Genomic DNA, 15,648 nt, shown 5'->3' on the forward strand with positions numbered 1-15,648 from the left:
TTATGCTAAGAACCTCAATTTTGCCTCATGTTAAATTGCAGAGTTTTTTTATAATTGTTCTGATTGCCAGTGTTCTTAGTGAGTAGGGTGTGCACTTTCATTTCGCTCTGCCCATTAAATTATGACATATGTCCGTTATGAAGGGGTTTAATGGGATTACTGGGAGAGTGTGTCTGTGATTCTCCTGTAATCTCTGCTTTAATTTCCAATATTTTCGCAAAGATTGTTAACATGATTATTAGCTCTTTGGTGTGAAACAACTTGTATCTAGCTGTAGTGGTTCTACATGCTTTCCTGTAACAACTTTGTGCATGAAATTCATGAAGGATCATGTAGCACATCACAGAGGAACAGGGCTGTTATCCCTTCCGTGCAGCTCCATCTACTCTGATCCTTTGGTGCGGTTATCCTGGGAGCTTGTCCTAATTGTTCGGAGAAGATGGTGACCCATTTCTTTGTATAATTGTCCGAGGTCTCTGCCTACAGTTAATGTGAAAGCCATTTTGCATATTATTGTGTCATTCTTTCTGCCTCACCGCAGTGTGTTTCTGTTCTTTCAGTGCCTCATACATTTTTAAGCACATTTTTCTGGTTATACATCTATTATTATTTTTTTCTTCCTGGGAGCTTTGTGGTATATCTGTCAAAGCTCTTTCCATGTAATCTGTCTGAGCAACAGTTCTTGTCCAATCCATATCTATCGCTGACTTCTGTCCTTAGAACAGGTGCTAGCACTCCATGGCAGCCCGCTGCTGTGGATCTGCCAGTCCTGCATATTATTCCATGTGTCCTTCTGATCAGAGGGAGCAAGTTGGGAAGTTCTATCAAATTTGATTTAAAAAAAAAAAAGTTATCAGACGTTTTAAAGCCTATTTTATCTTTAACTGTGTATTGTTACCGCGCAGACCGTCCCCATAGCCGTTACCAGTGGTAATGTAAAGGTAAATGCAACTTAACACTACTAGGAGCACATTTTTTGCTAATTAATATTAGCCAGATGCTAAAATACCTATTTTAAGGTAAAAATGTCAGGACTTGGTTCAGTACCCCCCTGGAACGACTACACATACACAAAGAGTTTAACGCAGCTAATTGAATATGGCCCTATGAGTTCAGCTAGTATTATTACAGCAGCGTATCTGCTAGAGCCGTAGCAGGTCTAGGCTGCTCTGCAGTGCAGATGGTTTAAGGGATTGTCTGACTGAAATTTATCCACACCAACTCAACACTTTTCAGACTGACCATTTCAGATTGTGATGAAATTTGGTATAATGAATGCTGCCATGGGTGTAAAGACAACTTACAAATCTTAGGCTGATATGTTCAATGGTTTTGAAGTTGTATGGCTTTGAAAGCTGCAATGTTTTAATGAAAGATGTGCTGCTATTCATATTTATTTATTTTTTTTGTAGCTCACCTAATGGAGCTAGAGAGTTGGGCAAGGTCTCATTTTAAACCTCTTTTGGCTTTTATATGATAGGTTTGGGTGGGCTTAACTTAGTGACCAATGGGCTTTTCTTCACTATTTAAAGTCCACCCAAACTTATCCTGTCCCTGGACCATTTGTAGTGGTCCAGGAAAATGTAAAGGGCGGGACTATTTAACACAATTGAAGTATCTTTCCACATGAGAGTATCTTTCCACTTAAGTTTATGCACCTGCACAGAAGTGGGACCAGGCGCTGTCTGTAGAATTTTGTCCCCAAACACACCTGAAGAGGAACATGCATTCCTCTAATGTAGTGAACTGGGAAAAATATTATTTGTTGATTTTTAAATATAATTTTCATGAATCACTTAAAAATGAATGCTCTTATAGCATGATCCCAAAATAAAACTTTGGGGATTTATTAACAACAGTATGAACTATTTTGGAGGGGTTTTTTTTCTTTGGTTTTTTTTTTCAAAACTTTTAAATGTTGACTTTTTGAGGAAAATCTAAATTTTGTTTTTATGAAAATTGTAAAATGTTTTATTTTTATGGAAACATACTGCTGTGTTATATACTGTATTATAAGAAAGCACATAAAAAGATGCTTAAAAATAGACCTCGTCCAACTCTATCTCAATTAGGTGAGCTGCAAGTGCAACTGAAAACATTTTTAATAGCACATTTTTTGTGAATAAATTGCAGTTTTAAAGGCATATAATTTCAAAACCGTTAAACATAGCCTAAAATTTGGGGGGTTTCTTTACACACATGAAAGCATTTATTATACCAAATTTAATCACAATCTGAAATGGTCAGTCTGAAAACTGTGAGTTGGTGTGGAAAACCCCCCCTGCAAATAGCCACAGTCTTGTCATTCCAATGTATGTGTAAACATTTCTTTTTGTGTCCTTTCTCAATATTCCATCAAGCGTATATCCAAAAATATTGGTGACATAGGAAAGCAGACCTGAAATTGATATATCTGTTTAGCTAGCCTGCATAATATTCATATACATTACAGCTTGTAAGCAACTAGATAATACATTTAAATTAATATCCTCTTAGAAAATTGTCTCCTGGAAGCTTTAGTCCCTCCTCATTACGTCTTTCTGTCAGAATTGTGATGGCTAGCGTGGCCAGGGATTTGCATATATTGGACCTCCAATGGTAACCTTATCTTCCCCCTAAACTCTGGAAAACATGCAATATACAGTTATTAGAATATCATGTTATCTGGTTGGATAGTCTTGTGCAGGTAATGATAATTAGGGTGTTTTGGAATTGAGGGGTGCTGTAAAATGAGATCTCGTATAGTAGTTTTCTCTTTGTTTTATTTTAATCAATGATGCCAGTAGAAACAGGCTATTTAGGTAATACCCTTTTTGTTTTTTTGAGTGGAACTATGTGTTTTTAGATTCCTAACATGTCCATTTCCAATACGTATCTGGATTTTGACACAAACCTAGTAATTGTGTTTGTACCGCTAAGTATTGCTTATGCATGATAACATTACCTAACTTTAAAACTTAGCTCATCTTTTAAAAAGTATTAAAGGAAAGTTATACTGAAACTGGTATTTTATAGTCCTAAAGGATGTACATTGTATTCCATAATAATAATGTTAGAATATATGTGATTATTAACATGAACACTCTGAATCATACTATGTAGAAGAAATTCTATATTGTCATTTATTTTAATGTATAGAAAGCTGAAGTTCAAATAACCCGTTATTATAAGGTATAAAGTTTTCTTAATATGTATTGTAATTCACCAAAGGTAGTATTGAGGATTTTGATGGAGCGGTCTGTGTAAATTAGTTAAGGTATACTCATTTTTAGTGGCATATTTAATTTGTGCTACAACTTATATTACATATGTTTTATCCAATACTGTCCTACTAGGCTTTGGAAGTAGTTCTGCTTTTGGAGGTAACACCACAGGCGGCGCCTCCTTTGGCTTTGGGACAGCAAGTAAACCCTCCGGAAGCCTCAGTGCAGGTTTGTATTTGATGTGTATGCTTGTGTGTGTGTGTGTGTGTGTGTGTGTGTGTGTGCCGATAAGCAGCATACAGAGTGACCGCATCCTTTAGCCTCCTACAGAGGTTCCGTAGGGAATCAATCCTTTTAGAATGCTGTAAAACTTTGTATTAGCGTTCACATCTAAAAGAAAATAAAAGGTTGTGGGTAGTTTTTTTTTTTACATAATTGTACTTGTTTTTGCCTTTATATGCACTCAGTGACCACTTTATTAGGTACACCTGTACATGTGCTGCTTAATGCACAATAAGCCAATCATAGATACAAGTAGTCAGACATGGTCAAGTGGTTCATTTGTTGCTCAAAATGAGGAAGAAATGTGATTCTTGTGTCTCTGACTCATTGTGTAGGACCAGGCTTTTTGGGTGTCTCCTGGCATTTTCACGCATAACGGTCTCTAGAGTTTAGGGTCAACGGTGTGCAAAATAAATAAATAAAAAATTGTGTGGCATTTCTGTGGGAGAAAATACTTTGTTAATGAGAGAGGTCAGAGAAGAATGGCCAGCCTGGGTAAAAAGCTGACGGGAAGGTGACCGTAATACAAACAAACAAGTGGTAAATAGAAGAGCATTTCTAAGCATACTGCTTGTCAAACCTTGAAGTATATGGAATACAGCAGAAGGACTGCTACACCTGTGAGCAGGAAACTTAGGATACAGTAGGCACAGGCTGCACAGATGGATATTGGCAAAACATTGCCTGGTCTGATGGTTCCAGGTATCTGCTGTGACAGGCAGATGTTAGGTCCATAATTTGGCAACCTCAATCCATAGATCCATCCTGCCTTTTCTTAATGGCTCAGTCTGATGTAATGAAGTGGGGAATATTTTCTTTGCATACATTAGATACCTTAATACCAACTGGCCATTGTTTAGATGCCACTGATTACCCTGCTATTGTTGTCTGTGAGCATCCCTTGATGGCCACAGTTCAATTATTTTTATTTCTATATCTAGCTTTTACCCATCTAAAGTCTGTCTTCTAGTGGCTACTTCCAGCAGTAGAACGCACAATCTCAAGCTGGTTCCATGAACATGATAATGAGTTCTTTGTACCATAGAAGCCTCCACAGTTACCAGATCCATATCTAACAGAGCACATCTGGGATGCTGTGGAACGTTGAATGTGCAGCTGACAAATGTGCAGTAACTGCCTGATGCTATCATGTCAGTATGTCACCTTGATGAATACATACCATAAATCCGGTTGTACTGGGACCAGAGGGTTCAAAACTAGAAATGTGTCCCTAGTAAAGAGTCTCTGAGTGTGTACATTTGTTTTTTTTTTTATTCTCTTTAATAATTATTTATAATTCATGCATTAAGAACAAATAATTATTTGTAAGAATCACCGTTCATCTGCTGGTCAGTGCAACCCTGCACACTGTGGTGGCCAATCCCGGGATTGGGATCCCGGGATTTAGGGCCAAAAATGGCCGGGTTTCAATCCCAGAATTGGAAGCTCCAATCCCAGGGATTGAGGGATCAACATTGAGTGTCCGGCTTCCTTCTTCTGGCTCCCCAGCGCAGCGTGAGATGTAACGCTGCGCCGTCACACGCCACTGGGAGCCACCAGGAGAGAGCAGAGGATGTTCCCCACCCACTTGCCCCCGGTATATGGTGAGTTTTATGTGGGCGGGGCGAGGGGCGGCCACATAGTTAAAAGCCGGGATTGGCCATTTTTTCAATCCCGATACCCAGGATTGAAAAAATGACCCGGGACTGGCTTCCCTACTGCACACTATTAGCTGCAGAATTCCATGGAGAAAAAAATTGCAGCCACCAGCGTGTTTCTCCAGAGCTCCATGTTAACTTATACTGCTTTAGGTGAAGTTCTAGAATGAAAACGTTAAATTCAAACCATTACCTTCCTGAGATCAAGCATTCTTTAAATGTCTGCTGTGGACTTCTAGTTATACCCCCTACTGCTGCCTTGTAAGGACCAAGGAGGATGTCATTGGTCCACAGTAGCCATTGGATGAACCCTGTAGATCAAATGGTAGACAAAACCTCATGTAAAGAACACTTTGGGTTAATGTCTAACTTATACACTTTTTTTTATGTTTCTAGAATTTAATGATTGAGTGTGGGAGAGTTGTTGTGGCTTATTAGACAAAATATTTTTTAACCTTACAACGTTATTTTTAACGTTTCAAAAACCCTATAGATAATGCATATGATGTGTTCAATCCAACATTATGCCCTAGTGAAGATGTTTTGATGTCTGTACCATGGGATCGATTTGTTCAAGACATCAGAACCATTTTATTGATTAAATTGGGATTTCTATCCCCCAACCCCCTTTCCCCTTTCTCCCCCTCCCTGTTTTGTGGATTTATGGACATTATTTAATTTTTATCATTAGGGTATAAAGTGAACTTGATATTTAAATAAGTGTAATGGGAAATGTTTTATGTAAAAACCCACTTTCCCATGAAGTTGCACGCTACTTGGCAGCGTCTCACCCAGTCAGGCATGAGTTTGCACCAGGCACACACAGGTTTTGATATTAGAACTGATTATTAAACTTTTCATAATAGACTTGTGATTTCCCAATTGAGTCCATCAGTCTGACCTATGTATTTAAAACTGGTACTGTCAAGAAGATACTGTAAAAAGAGCCAGTTCACGATGAATATCACACAGAAAATGTAACTCTCCAAGTAGATGTGAGGTGGGTAAGGTGTCCCGTGTTTTGGCTAGGGTGAAGTTATTTAAATGAAAACCTAAATTAATGGTTTCAAATGTATTTTATTCCCTAAAGGATTTGGCAGTTCCTCTACGTCTGGATTTAACTTCAGCAATCCTGGCATCAATGCATCAGCCGGCTTAACCTTCGGAGTATCTAACCCCTCATCTTCAGGTTTTGGGACCGGTTCACAGCTGCTACAGCTTAAGAAGCCTCCAGCTGGAAACAAGAGAGGGAAAAGATAGACATTTAAGTGAAAAAAAAATCTAGTTCTTACATTGAAAGGGTCTATTTTTCTAAACCAGTGGAGTAATTGTTCCCCGGGAGATTTGTAAAGTTATTTTCATGTCCAAAAGCCGATGCTGTATCTATGATGTATTCTACTTCCCGTGATATACAAGGGTATTTTCTGCAATGCCGTCTTGACATCTGAACTCCAGAATAGAAAAGTAACAAACAATTGTCCTTTGAAAGGCTTCTCGTCTAATATTGTATTTTTTTACTGTATTTCCACATTTAAAGGCGTATTACCAAAAATGTATTGTCAAGATTCATTGCTTAATTATGATGCCGTCTCCTTTTAGTACAGTATATTGTGCAGTACAGCTGTAGTTTATCTTGCAAATTTGTCTAGAAAGCCATTATGTATTATAGCATGTAAGTTTAATTGCATCTTATGGGGATGCAGGTGTTAGGGGTCGTTGATGGTGTTCCTCTGTCTCAGGAGAAGTTGTCTTTGACCTAAATAGCAACGGGTCTGGGACTCGGGGTCGACAGCAAAAAGGTTGACACACCTTAGGTCGACGCCAATTGGTCGACACACCTTAGGTCGACATGGACACAAGGTCGACATGAACAAGGTCGACATGAGTTTTTTATGTTTTTTTGGCGTCGTTTTCTTCGTAGAGTGACCGGGAACCCCAATTAGTGCACCGCGTCCCCTCGCAGCATGGTGCCTTCGCTCCGCTACCGCTTCGCTCTGCACAGATTACCGTTCCAATCGTAGTCCACGTGGATCGTGAAGTATGAAAAGGTTCCAAAAAAGAAAGAAATCGTGAAAAACTCATGTCGACCTTTTTCCATGTTGACCTTGTTCCTGTCGACCTTTTTCCATGTCGACCTTGTTCCTGTCGACCCTTTGTCCATGTCGACATTTTGTCCATGTCGACCTAAGGTGTGTCGACCAATTGGCATCGACCTAAGGTGTGTCGACCTTTTTGCTGTCGACCTGGAGCCCGGATACCATAGCAACAAAGACCCCTCCAGGCAGTTAGATATACTACACTTCTTTCAATAAAATTATTTACAGTTTCTTCTATAATTTTTAAATGATCTCTCTGCTGTTTGAGTGCTGACATTTTAATTGGCGTGCAGAATCTCACCTACGTGCGTTTCCAAATATATAGTCTTTTCTTCTAAGATTCAGTGTATTAGACAGTACATTGTTTTCGACTGTGAGGTATGTGGGACCATGCAGCCCTGCACTGTTGACGCAGGGAATCCCTTTATGTTGGGATGTTTTCATGCACACTTTCATTATGTCCCCTATTATTTAATCAGTAGTTGTCCCCTGGAATAAACACACCGTGTAAGAAAAGTACTTCTAGGTTTCTAGAGATTTATATTTTTGTGCAGTTTTGCAGTCCTATTAGTCAGTACTGGAGGTAAAGAGAAAGTAGATCTTATCCTGTCTTAAGGGCCGTATTGACGGCCCGGTTTGGGGAGAGATGTGTGCTGAGCGAACCGCTCAGCAAACATCTCTCCCCCCGCTCAGGCTAATCTAGCACCAGCGATGCGCATCGCTATCGCTGTGGGGGTACATACGGAGCGATCATTGCTTAGAATCTAAGCAATCTAGTCAGATTGCTTAGATTTTAAGCAGCGATCGCTCCGTGAGTACCTCCCTTTACGGTAACTCTTGCCTTTGCTTTCCGTCCATGTAACACAACCATGCACAACAGTCTATTGTACAGTTCATCTGCAGATAACCCCATCCGTGTAAAGGACACTGCTTGTCTGTGGTGGATTTGTTTTCAGGGGGAACGATGGTCTCTTTTGTTTCCTTTTTTTTTTTTTTATTATTTTGTTTCTGTTGTGTTTCTGTTTTCTTAACAATAGAGGGGTTTGTATTTCTTTCACCGTGTTATCAGTGTAGAATCTGAGGCACCTTTTAATTGTACTTCATATGCACTGGGCACTATTTTGAAGAGGGTTCCGCCTCAGGAGCAGAACAAGGTTTTCTCCTGTGTATCGATCTATATGTAAAGTAGGGTTGGTCATCAAGGGTTTAGCAGCCATCAGTTGTCTGGTTTTGAATTTTTTCACCATCGGTGTCCGGCTACCTGTGGTAAAATATCAATGGCTGTCCCGATAGCGACCTCTTGGTGCAGCATGCATGGGCGCCAGCTGCAAATGCTCACAAGCAGTCTATGGTCAACCCTAATGTAAAGAAAGAGGCAATAAGAAATGTACATAAAAATCTGTTTTATTCTTACCATAAAATGCCAGTGGAACTTGCTTGATCTAGCATTCCCACCATATACACCAACCTTTACCTGTACTCAGACATGTGACAACTCTCATAAACAACAATAACAAAAAGATAACCCTAAATTAATAACAAAGTTAATATCGTCTCAGAATTCCTCATTTTAAAAAAGGAACTATGTAGAAAACATCATAACAGCAATTCATAATGCAACTAAAGGTGGATCCACTTTTTATAGCTACACTTCAAAATTCATGTTATATTTCATAGAAATGTGTAGATGAATAAGGGTTCCGGTATGAATGGTCGACCATGTTATGGTCGACAGTCATTAGGTCGACCACTGTTGGTCGACATTTGCATGGTCGACATGGACAAATGATCGACACGTAAAAAGGTCGACATGCTTTTTTTAACTTTTTTTATGTCGTTTTCTGCGTAAAGTGACAGGGAACCCCAATTAGTGCACCGCGTCCCCTTGCATGGCTCACTTCGCTCGCCATGCTTCGGGCAAGGTGCCTCGCTCCGCTACCGATTACCGTTCCCAATCGTAGTCCACGTGGATCGTAAAGTATAGAAAAGTTCCCCAAAAGAAAAAAAAAATGTGAAAAACTCATATCGACCTTTTCATGTGGCGACCATGTGTCCATGTCAATGTTGACCAATAGTGGTCAACCTACTTAATGTCGACCATATCCAAACGGATACCATGAATAAGATGTACATTACCTAACCTCTCCAGGAACCATTAGCAAAAGTCCCATAGAAATAGATTCTACATCAAACTTCTGTTTACGGTCTGTAACTACTTTTGTATTTTGGATATTTTCATCTCATTCAGTCGTTTATGAATTCGTAGAGTACTGTTTTGCCTTTGTTTAAGGGAGGGGTTTACATGCTGTCCTATCTGTTTCCATGGTCAGAATAGAACCTATAATTTTATCTTCATAGTTCTTTTGTTTACTTTTTCAACATTGGAGTTAATCTTGCTCTTTGTTTCTCCCCAGAGGTTGCTACAATGGTCCATTAGCTATTTAATTTACTACTTTTTTTTTTTTTCCCCCTCAATCTTTTACCTGTGGTGTTTGATCTAACAGATTATATATTTCCATTTTTGCAATACAAAGTTCAGTTTAATTACTTCTAGACTGTTGTGTGTCTCAGTTGTGCCAGTTGTCTAGACACAGATGAAGCAGTGACTGGTACGTTTTAGTTGTGTGGTGTTGTCTTTTAACTGCTCACTGCAAAAAAAAAAAAAAAATTTGTACATTGATTAATTGCCGCCTTATATTTTCTGTCTATAAATGTTTGTGTATTGTTTTTGTATTAAACTGGTAAGGATAATTCTGACTGCATGTATTCATGATAGTGTATGTATATATGACTGTATATGTACTGCATACAGAATGTGTATATAAAAAGTTGTGTACTTGTCTCCTTTTCTCATTTATTGTCCCTTTTAAAAAAGAAAAGTGCTAAATTTATTTTATTGTTTCTTATATACTGTAGCATGGTAAATTATTTTGTACTTTACAATTGGAAACAACAGTGATAAAACATAACTGGGTAATTATACAGTCATGGAGGTAGGAAGGCCCGGCTCGCAAGCTTACAATCTATAGGGAAATAGGCATAGATACACAAGGATAGGTGCTGTCTATTGCATAATTGTCAACCAGATTTCAAAGGTTCTTGGTGGGCTATATGATATGGTCACACAGCAATGTTGGCCTGGTATCAGGAGGATGGGAAAGTAAAGAAAGAGAAAATATGTGAGGACTGTACAGTGGGGATGTAATTGGATAGGAATGTTTTATGAAGGTTACATGGGTGGTTCTGAAATTTGATAAGCTTGCCTGAAAAGGTGAGTTTTCAGGAAACACTTGAAGATTTGGAGACTAAAGGAGAATCTCATGGTGCGTGGGAGGGCATTCCACAGAGTGGGTGCAGCCCGAAGAAGGTCTTGCAGTGGTAAATGGGAGTGACAACTTAGTGTGTGTGAGAGACGCAGGGCTTGTGAAGAGGTCGGGTTAGGAGATACAGGTTGAGTATCCCATATCCAAATATTCCGAAATACGGAATATTCCGAAATACGGACTTTTTTGAGTGAGAGTGAGATAGTGAAATCTTTGTTTTTGATGGCTCAATGTACACAAACTTTGTTTAATACACAAAGTTATTAAAAATATTGTATTAAATGACCTCCAGGCTGTGTGTATAAGGTGTATATGAAACATAAATGAATTGTGTGAATGTAGACACACTTTGTTTAATGCACAAAGTTATAAAAAATATTGTCTAAAATTACCTTCAGGCTGTGTGTATAAGGTGTATATGAGACATAAATGCATTCTGTGCTAATATTTAGGTCCCATCACCATGATATCTCATTATGGTATGCAATTATTCCAAAATACGGAAAAATCCCATATCCAAAATATCTCTGGTCCCAAGCATTTTGGATAAGGGATACTCAACCTGTATTTTGAGATAAACGAAGAGAGATACATTGATATAGTTTGGTTAATAGTCTTATGTGTGAGTGTTTCATATTGAATACAGTAGAAAACAGGTAACCAATGGAAGGACTGACAGTGGATCTGCAGAAGAGGAACATCTAGCGAGGACGATTAGCCTTGCAGCTGCATTCAGAATGGATTGTAGTGATGAGCGTCGCTTTATGGTAAAACCAATAAGAAGATTATTTCAATAATCAATACAGGAGATAATGAGAGCATGGATTAGAGTTTTTGCAGTATCTTGTGTAATAATCTTCAACTGCACCAAATCCTGCGCTTTTCTGCCACCCTGATACTTTTCAGTGTCATATGCTGATGTAGCTATGTTTATTTACATTGTACTTGTCCTGTATTGTCTTCAACTGTAAGTCGCTGTTTACCTGTTTTGCTTATTTGTTTATGTACTCTGTACTTGGGCACTGTGGAACCCTTGTGGTGCCATATAAAGGATAATAATAAGGAGAAGAGCGTTGATATGTCCTCTTCATTTGTGGGATCAAATTAATAGAAGGTGCCAAAGGGTTCAGGTAGGGAACTGAGCAGGTCTCTGGCTGAAGGCCCATACACACTGGGCGATTTTGAGCTGAAAGCAGCTCACTTTTGGTGTGTTGAGCTGCTTTCAGCTCAAAGCGGCCCACTGAGTATGAGCAAGCGGTGAGCGCTGATGCGCGCTCCCGCTTCATCGCCAATACCAGTAGATAAACGGCGGGGTAAGCGGCTTTCCATAGCGCCCTGCTATGGAAAGTCGCTCATCCCCGCTGACATCACTGGGCAGGGGGAAAAGCGCTCAGTGTGTGTATGAGGAAGAACATGCTATGTAATCTCAGATTTTATCAATCTTGTCCTACAAATAGGAAGCAAGCTCTTGTGCATTGATAGTTGCTGGTGGGTTGGGTGAGGCAGGTTTTGGAAGGGATTTAAAAGTATTAAAAACTCGCTTGGGATACAGGCTTGGTTCATGTGTCGCAGAGCTGCAAAGTTCCCATGTAAAGTCTATGGGAGAAGCGTGCGCAAGCAAGTTTACATTTGTTGCTTGATAAGATTTGAATTTATTTTTTTTATTAAAACTAACCGTCGACAGGTTTCTACTAGTAAATAGTTACTGCTATCCCAGCTGCCATCATTTAATACACAAACACACACAGACAAACAAAAGAGCGCTAATGAAAAGGTCATTTCTCTAACGTCCTAGTGGATGCTGGGGACTCCGAAAGGACCATGGGGATAGCGGCTCCGCAGGAGACTGGGCACAAAAGTAAAAGCTTTAGGACTACCTGGTGTGCACTGGCTCCTCCCCCTATGACCCTCCTCCAAGCCTCAGTTAGATTTTTGTGCCCGAACGAGAAGGGTGCATACTAAGGGGCTCTCCTGAGCTGCTTAGAGTAAAAGTTTAAAGTAGGTTTTTTATTTTCAGGGAGACCTGCTGGCAACAGGCTCACTGCACCGAGGGACTAAGGGGAGAAGAAGCGAACTCACCTGCGTGCAGAGTGGATTGGGCTTCTTAGGCTACTGGACATTAGCTCCAGAGGGACGATCACAGGCCCAGCCATGGATGGGTCCCAGAGCCGCACCGCCGGCCCCCTTACAGAGCCAGAAGACTGAAGAGGTCCGGAAAATCGGCGGCAGAAGACGTCCTGTCTTCAATAAGGTAGCGCACAGCACCGCAGCTGTGCGCCATTGCTCTCAGCACACTTCACACTCCGGTCACTGAGGGTGCAGGGCGCTGGGGGGGGGGCACCCTGAGACGCAATAAAAACACCTTTTTTGGCAAAAAATACATCACATATAGCTTCTGGGCTATATGGATGCATTTAACCCCTGCCAATTTTTCCATAAAAAAGCGGGAGAAAGGCCGCCGAGAAGGGGGCGGAGCCTATCTCCTCAGCACACTGGCGCCATTTTTTCCTCACAGCTCCGTTGGAGGAAGGCTCCCTGACTCTCCTTTGCAGTCCTGAACTACAGAAACAGGGTAAAACAAGAGAGGGGGGGCACTAATTTGGCAGATAAATATATACAGCAGCTATATCAGGGAAAAACACTTATATAAGGTTATCCCTATATATATATATAGCGCTCTGGTGTGTGCTGGCAAACTCTCCCTCTGTCTCCCCAAAGGGCTAGTGGGGTCCTGTCCTCTGTCAGAGCATTCCCTGTGTGTGTGCTGTGTGTCGGTACGTTGTGTCGACATGTATGAGGAGGAAAATGGTGTGGAGGCGGAGCAATTGCCTGTGTTAGTGATGTCTCCCCCTAGGGAGTCGACACCTGACTGGATGGTCTTATGGAAAGAATTACGTGATAGTGTCAGCACTTTACAAAAGACTGTTGACGACATGAGACAGCCGGCAAATCAGTTAATACCTGTACAGGCGTCTCAAACACCGTCAGGGGCTCTAAAACGCCCGTTACCTCAGGTCGATACTGACACGGACACTGACTCCAGTGTCGACGGTGAGGAAACAAACGTATTTTCCAGTAGGGCCACACGTTACATGATCACGGCAATGAAGGAGGTTTTGAACATTTCTGATACTACAAGTACCACAAAAAAGGGTATTATGTGGGGTGTGAAAAAACTACCCATAGTTTTTCCTGAATCAGATGAATTAAATGAGGTGTGTGATGAAGCGTGGGTTTCCCCCGATAAAAAACTGCTAATTTCTAAAAAATTATTGGCATTATACCCTTTCCCGCCAGAGGTTAGGGCACGTTGGGAAACACCCCCTAGGGTAGATAAGGCGCTCACACGCGTATCAAAACAAGTGGCGTTACCGTCTCCTGATACGGCCGCCCTCAAGGAACCAGCTGATAGGAAGCTGGAAAATATCCTAAAAAGTATATACACACATACTGGTATTATACTGCGACCAGCAATCGCCTCAGCCTGGATGTGCAGTGCTGGGGTGGCTTGGTCGGATTCCCTGACTGAAAATATTGATACCCTGGACAGGGACAATATATTATTGACTATAGAGCATTTAAAGGATGCATTTCTATATATGCGAGATGCACAGAGGGATATTTGCACTCTGGCATCAAGAGTAAGTGCGATGTCCATTTCTGCCAGAAGAGGGTTATGGACGCGACAGTGGTCAGGTGATGCGGATTCCAAACGGCATATGGAAGTATTGCCGTATAAAGGGGAGGAGTTATTTGGGGTCGGTCTATCGGACCTGGTGGCCACGGCAACGGCTGGGAAATCCACCTTTTTACCCCAGGTCACCTCTCAGCAGAAAAAGATACCGTCTTTTCAGGCTCAGTCCTTTCGTCCCCATAAGGGCAAGCGGGCAAAAGGCCACTTATATCTGCCCCGGGGCAGAGGAAGGGGAAAAAGACTGCAGCAGACAGCCTCTTCCCACGAACAGAAGCCCTCCCCCGCTTCTGCCAAGTCCTCAGCATGACGCTGGGACCTTACAAGCGGACTCAGGCACGGTGGGGGCCCGTCTCAAGAATTTCAGCGCGCAGTGGGCTCACTCGCAAGTGGACCCCTGGATCCTGCAGGTAGTATCTCAGGGGTACAAATTGGAATTCGAGACGTCTCCCCCTCGCCGGTTCCTGAAGTCTGCTTTACCAACGTCTCCCCCCGACAGGGAGGCGGTATTGGAAGCCATTCACAAGCTGTATTCCCAGCAGGTGATAATCAAGGTACCCCTCCTACAACAGGGAAAGGGGTATTATTCCACGCTGTTTGTGGTACCGAAGCCGGACGGCTCGGTGAGACCCATTTTAAATCTGAAATCCTTGAACACTTACATAAAAAGGTTCAAGTTCAAGATGGAGTCACTCAGAGCAGTGATAGCGAACCTGGAAGAAGGGGACTATATGGTGTCTCTGGACATCAAGGATGCTTACCTCCACGTCCCAATTTGCCCTTCTCACCAAGGGTACCTCAGGTTTGTGGTACAAAACTGTCACTATCAGTTTCAGACGCTGCCGTTTGGATTGTCCACGGCACCCCGGGTCTTTACCAAGGTAATGGCCGAAATGATGATTCTTCTTCGAAGAAAAGGCGTCTTAATTATCCCTTACTTGGACGATCTCCTGATAAGGGCAAGGTCCAGAGAACAGTTAGAGGTCGGAGTAGCACTATCTCAAGTAGTACTACGACAGCACGGATGGATTCTAAATATTCCAAAATCGCAGCTGATTCCGACGACACGTCTGCTGTTCCTAGGGATGATTCTGGACACAGTACAGAAAAAGGTGTTTCTCCCGGAGGAGAAAGCCAGGGAGTTATCCGACCTAGTCAGGAACCTCCTAAGACCAGGCCAAGTGTCAGTGCATCAATGCACAAGGGTCCTGGGAAAGATGGTGGCTTCTTACGAAGCGATTCCATTCGGCAGATTCCACGCAAGAACTTTTCAGTGGGATCTGCTGGACAAATGGTCCGGATCGCATCTTCAAATGCATCAGCGGATAACCCTGTCTCCAAGGACAAGGGTGTCTCTCCTGTGGTGGTTACAGAGTGCTCATCTCCTAGAGGGCC

General features: G+C 41.6%; 1 protein-coding gene across 5 annotated transcripts in view; it reads left to right on the top strand.

The window, feature by feature from the left end:
• The window catches only part of NUP58 (nucleoporin 58), a 223,210-nt gene extending 213,130 nt beyond the window's left edge, over window positions 1–10,080 (top strand). For all 5 annotated transcript variants that reach the window (XM_063951694.1, XM_063951691.1, XM_063951690.1 and 2 more), the window contains 2 exons: window positions 3,336–3,431; window positions 6,234–10,080. In XM_063951694.1, the coding sequence (XP_063807764.1) occupies window positions 3,336–3,431; window positions 6,234–6,403 (266 nt within the window). In that variant the 3' untranslated portion in view covers window positions 6,404–10,080. The remainder of the gene's footprint in view (window positions 1–3,335; window positions 3,432–6,233) is intronic.
• The last annotated feature ends 5,568 nt before the right edge of the window (window positions 10,081–15,648 follow it).

This window comes from Pseudophryne corroboree, chromosome 2 (genome assembly GCF_028390025.1).
Source record: "Pseudophryne corroboree isolate aPseCor3 chromosome 2, aPseCor3.hap2, whole genome shotgun sequence".
Lineage (NCBI taxonomy): Eukaryota > Metazoa > Chordata > Amphibia > Anura > Myobatrachidae > Pseudophryne > Pseudophryne corroboree.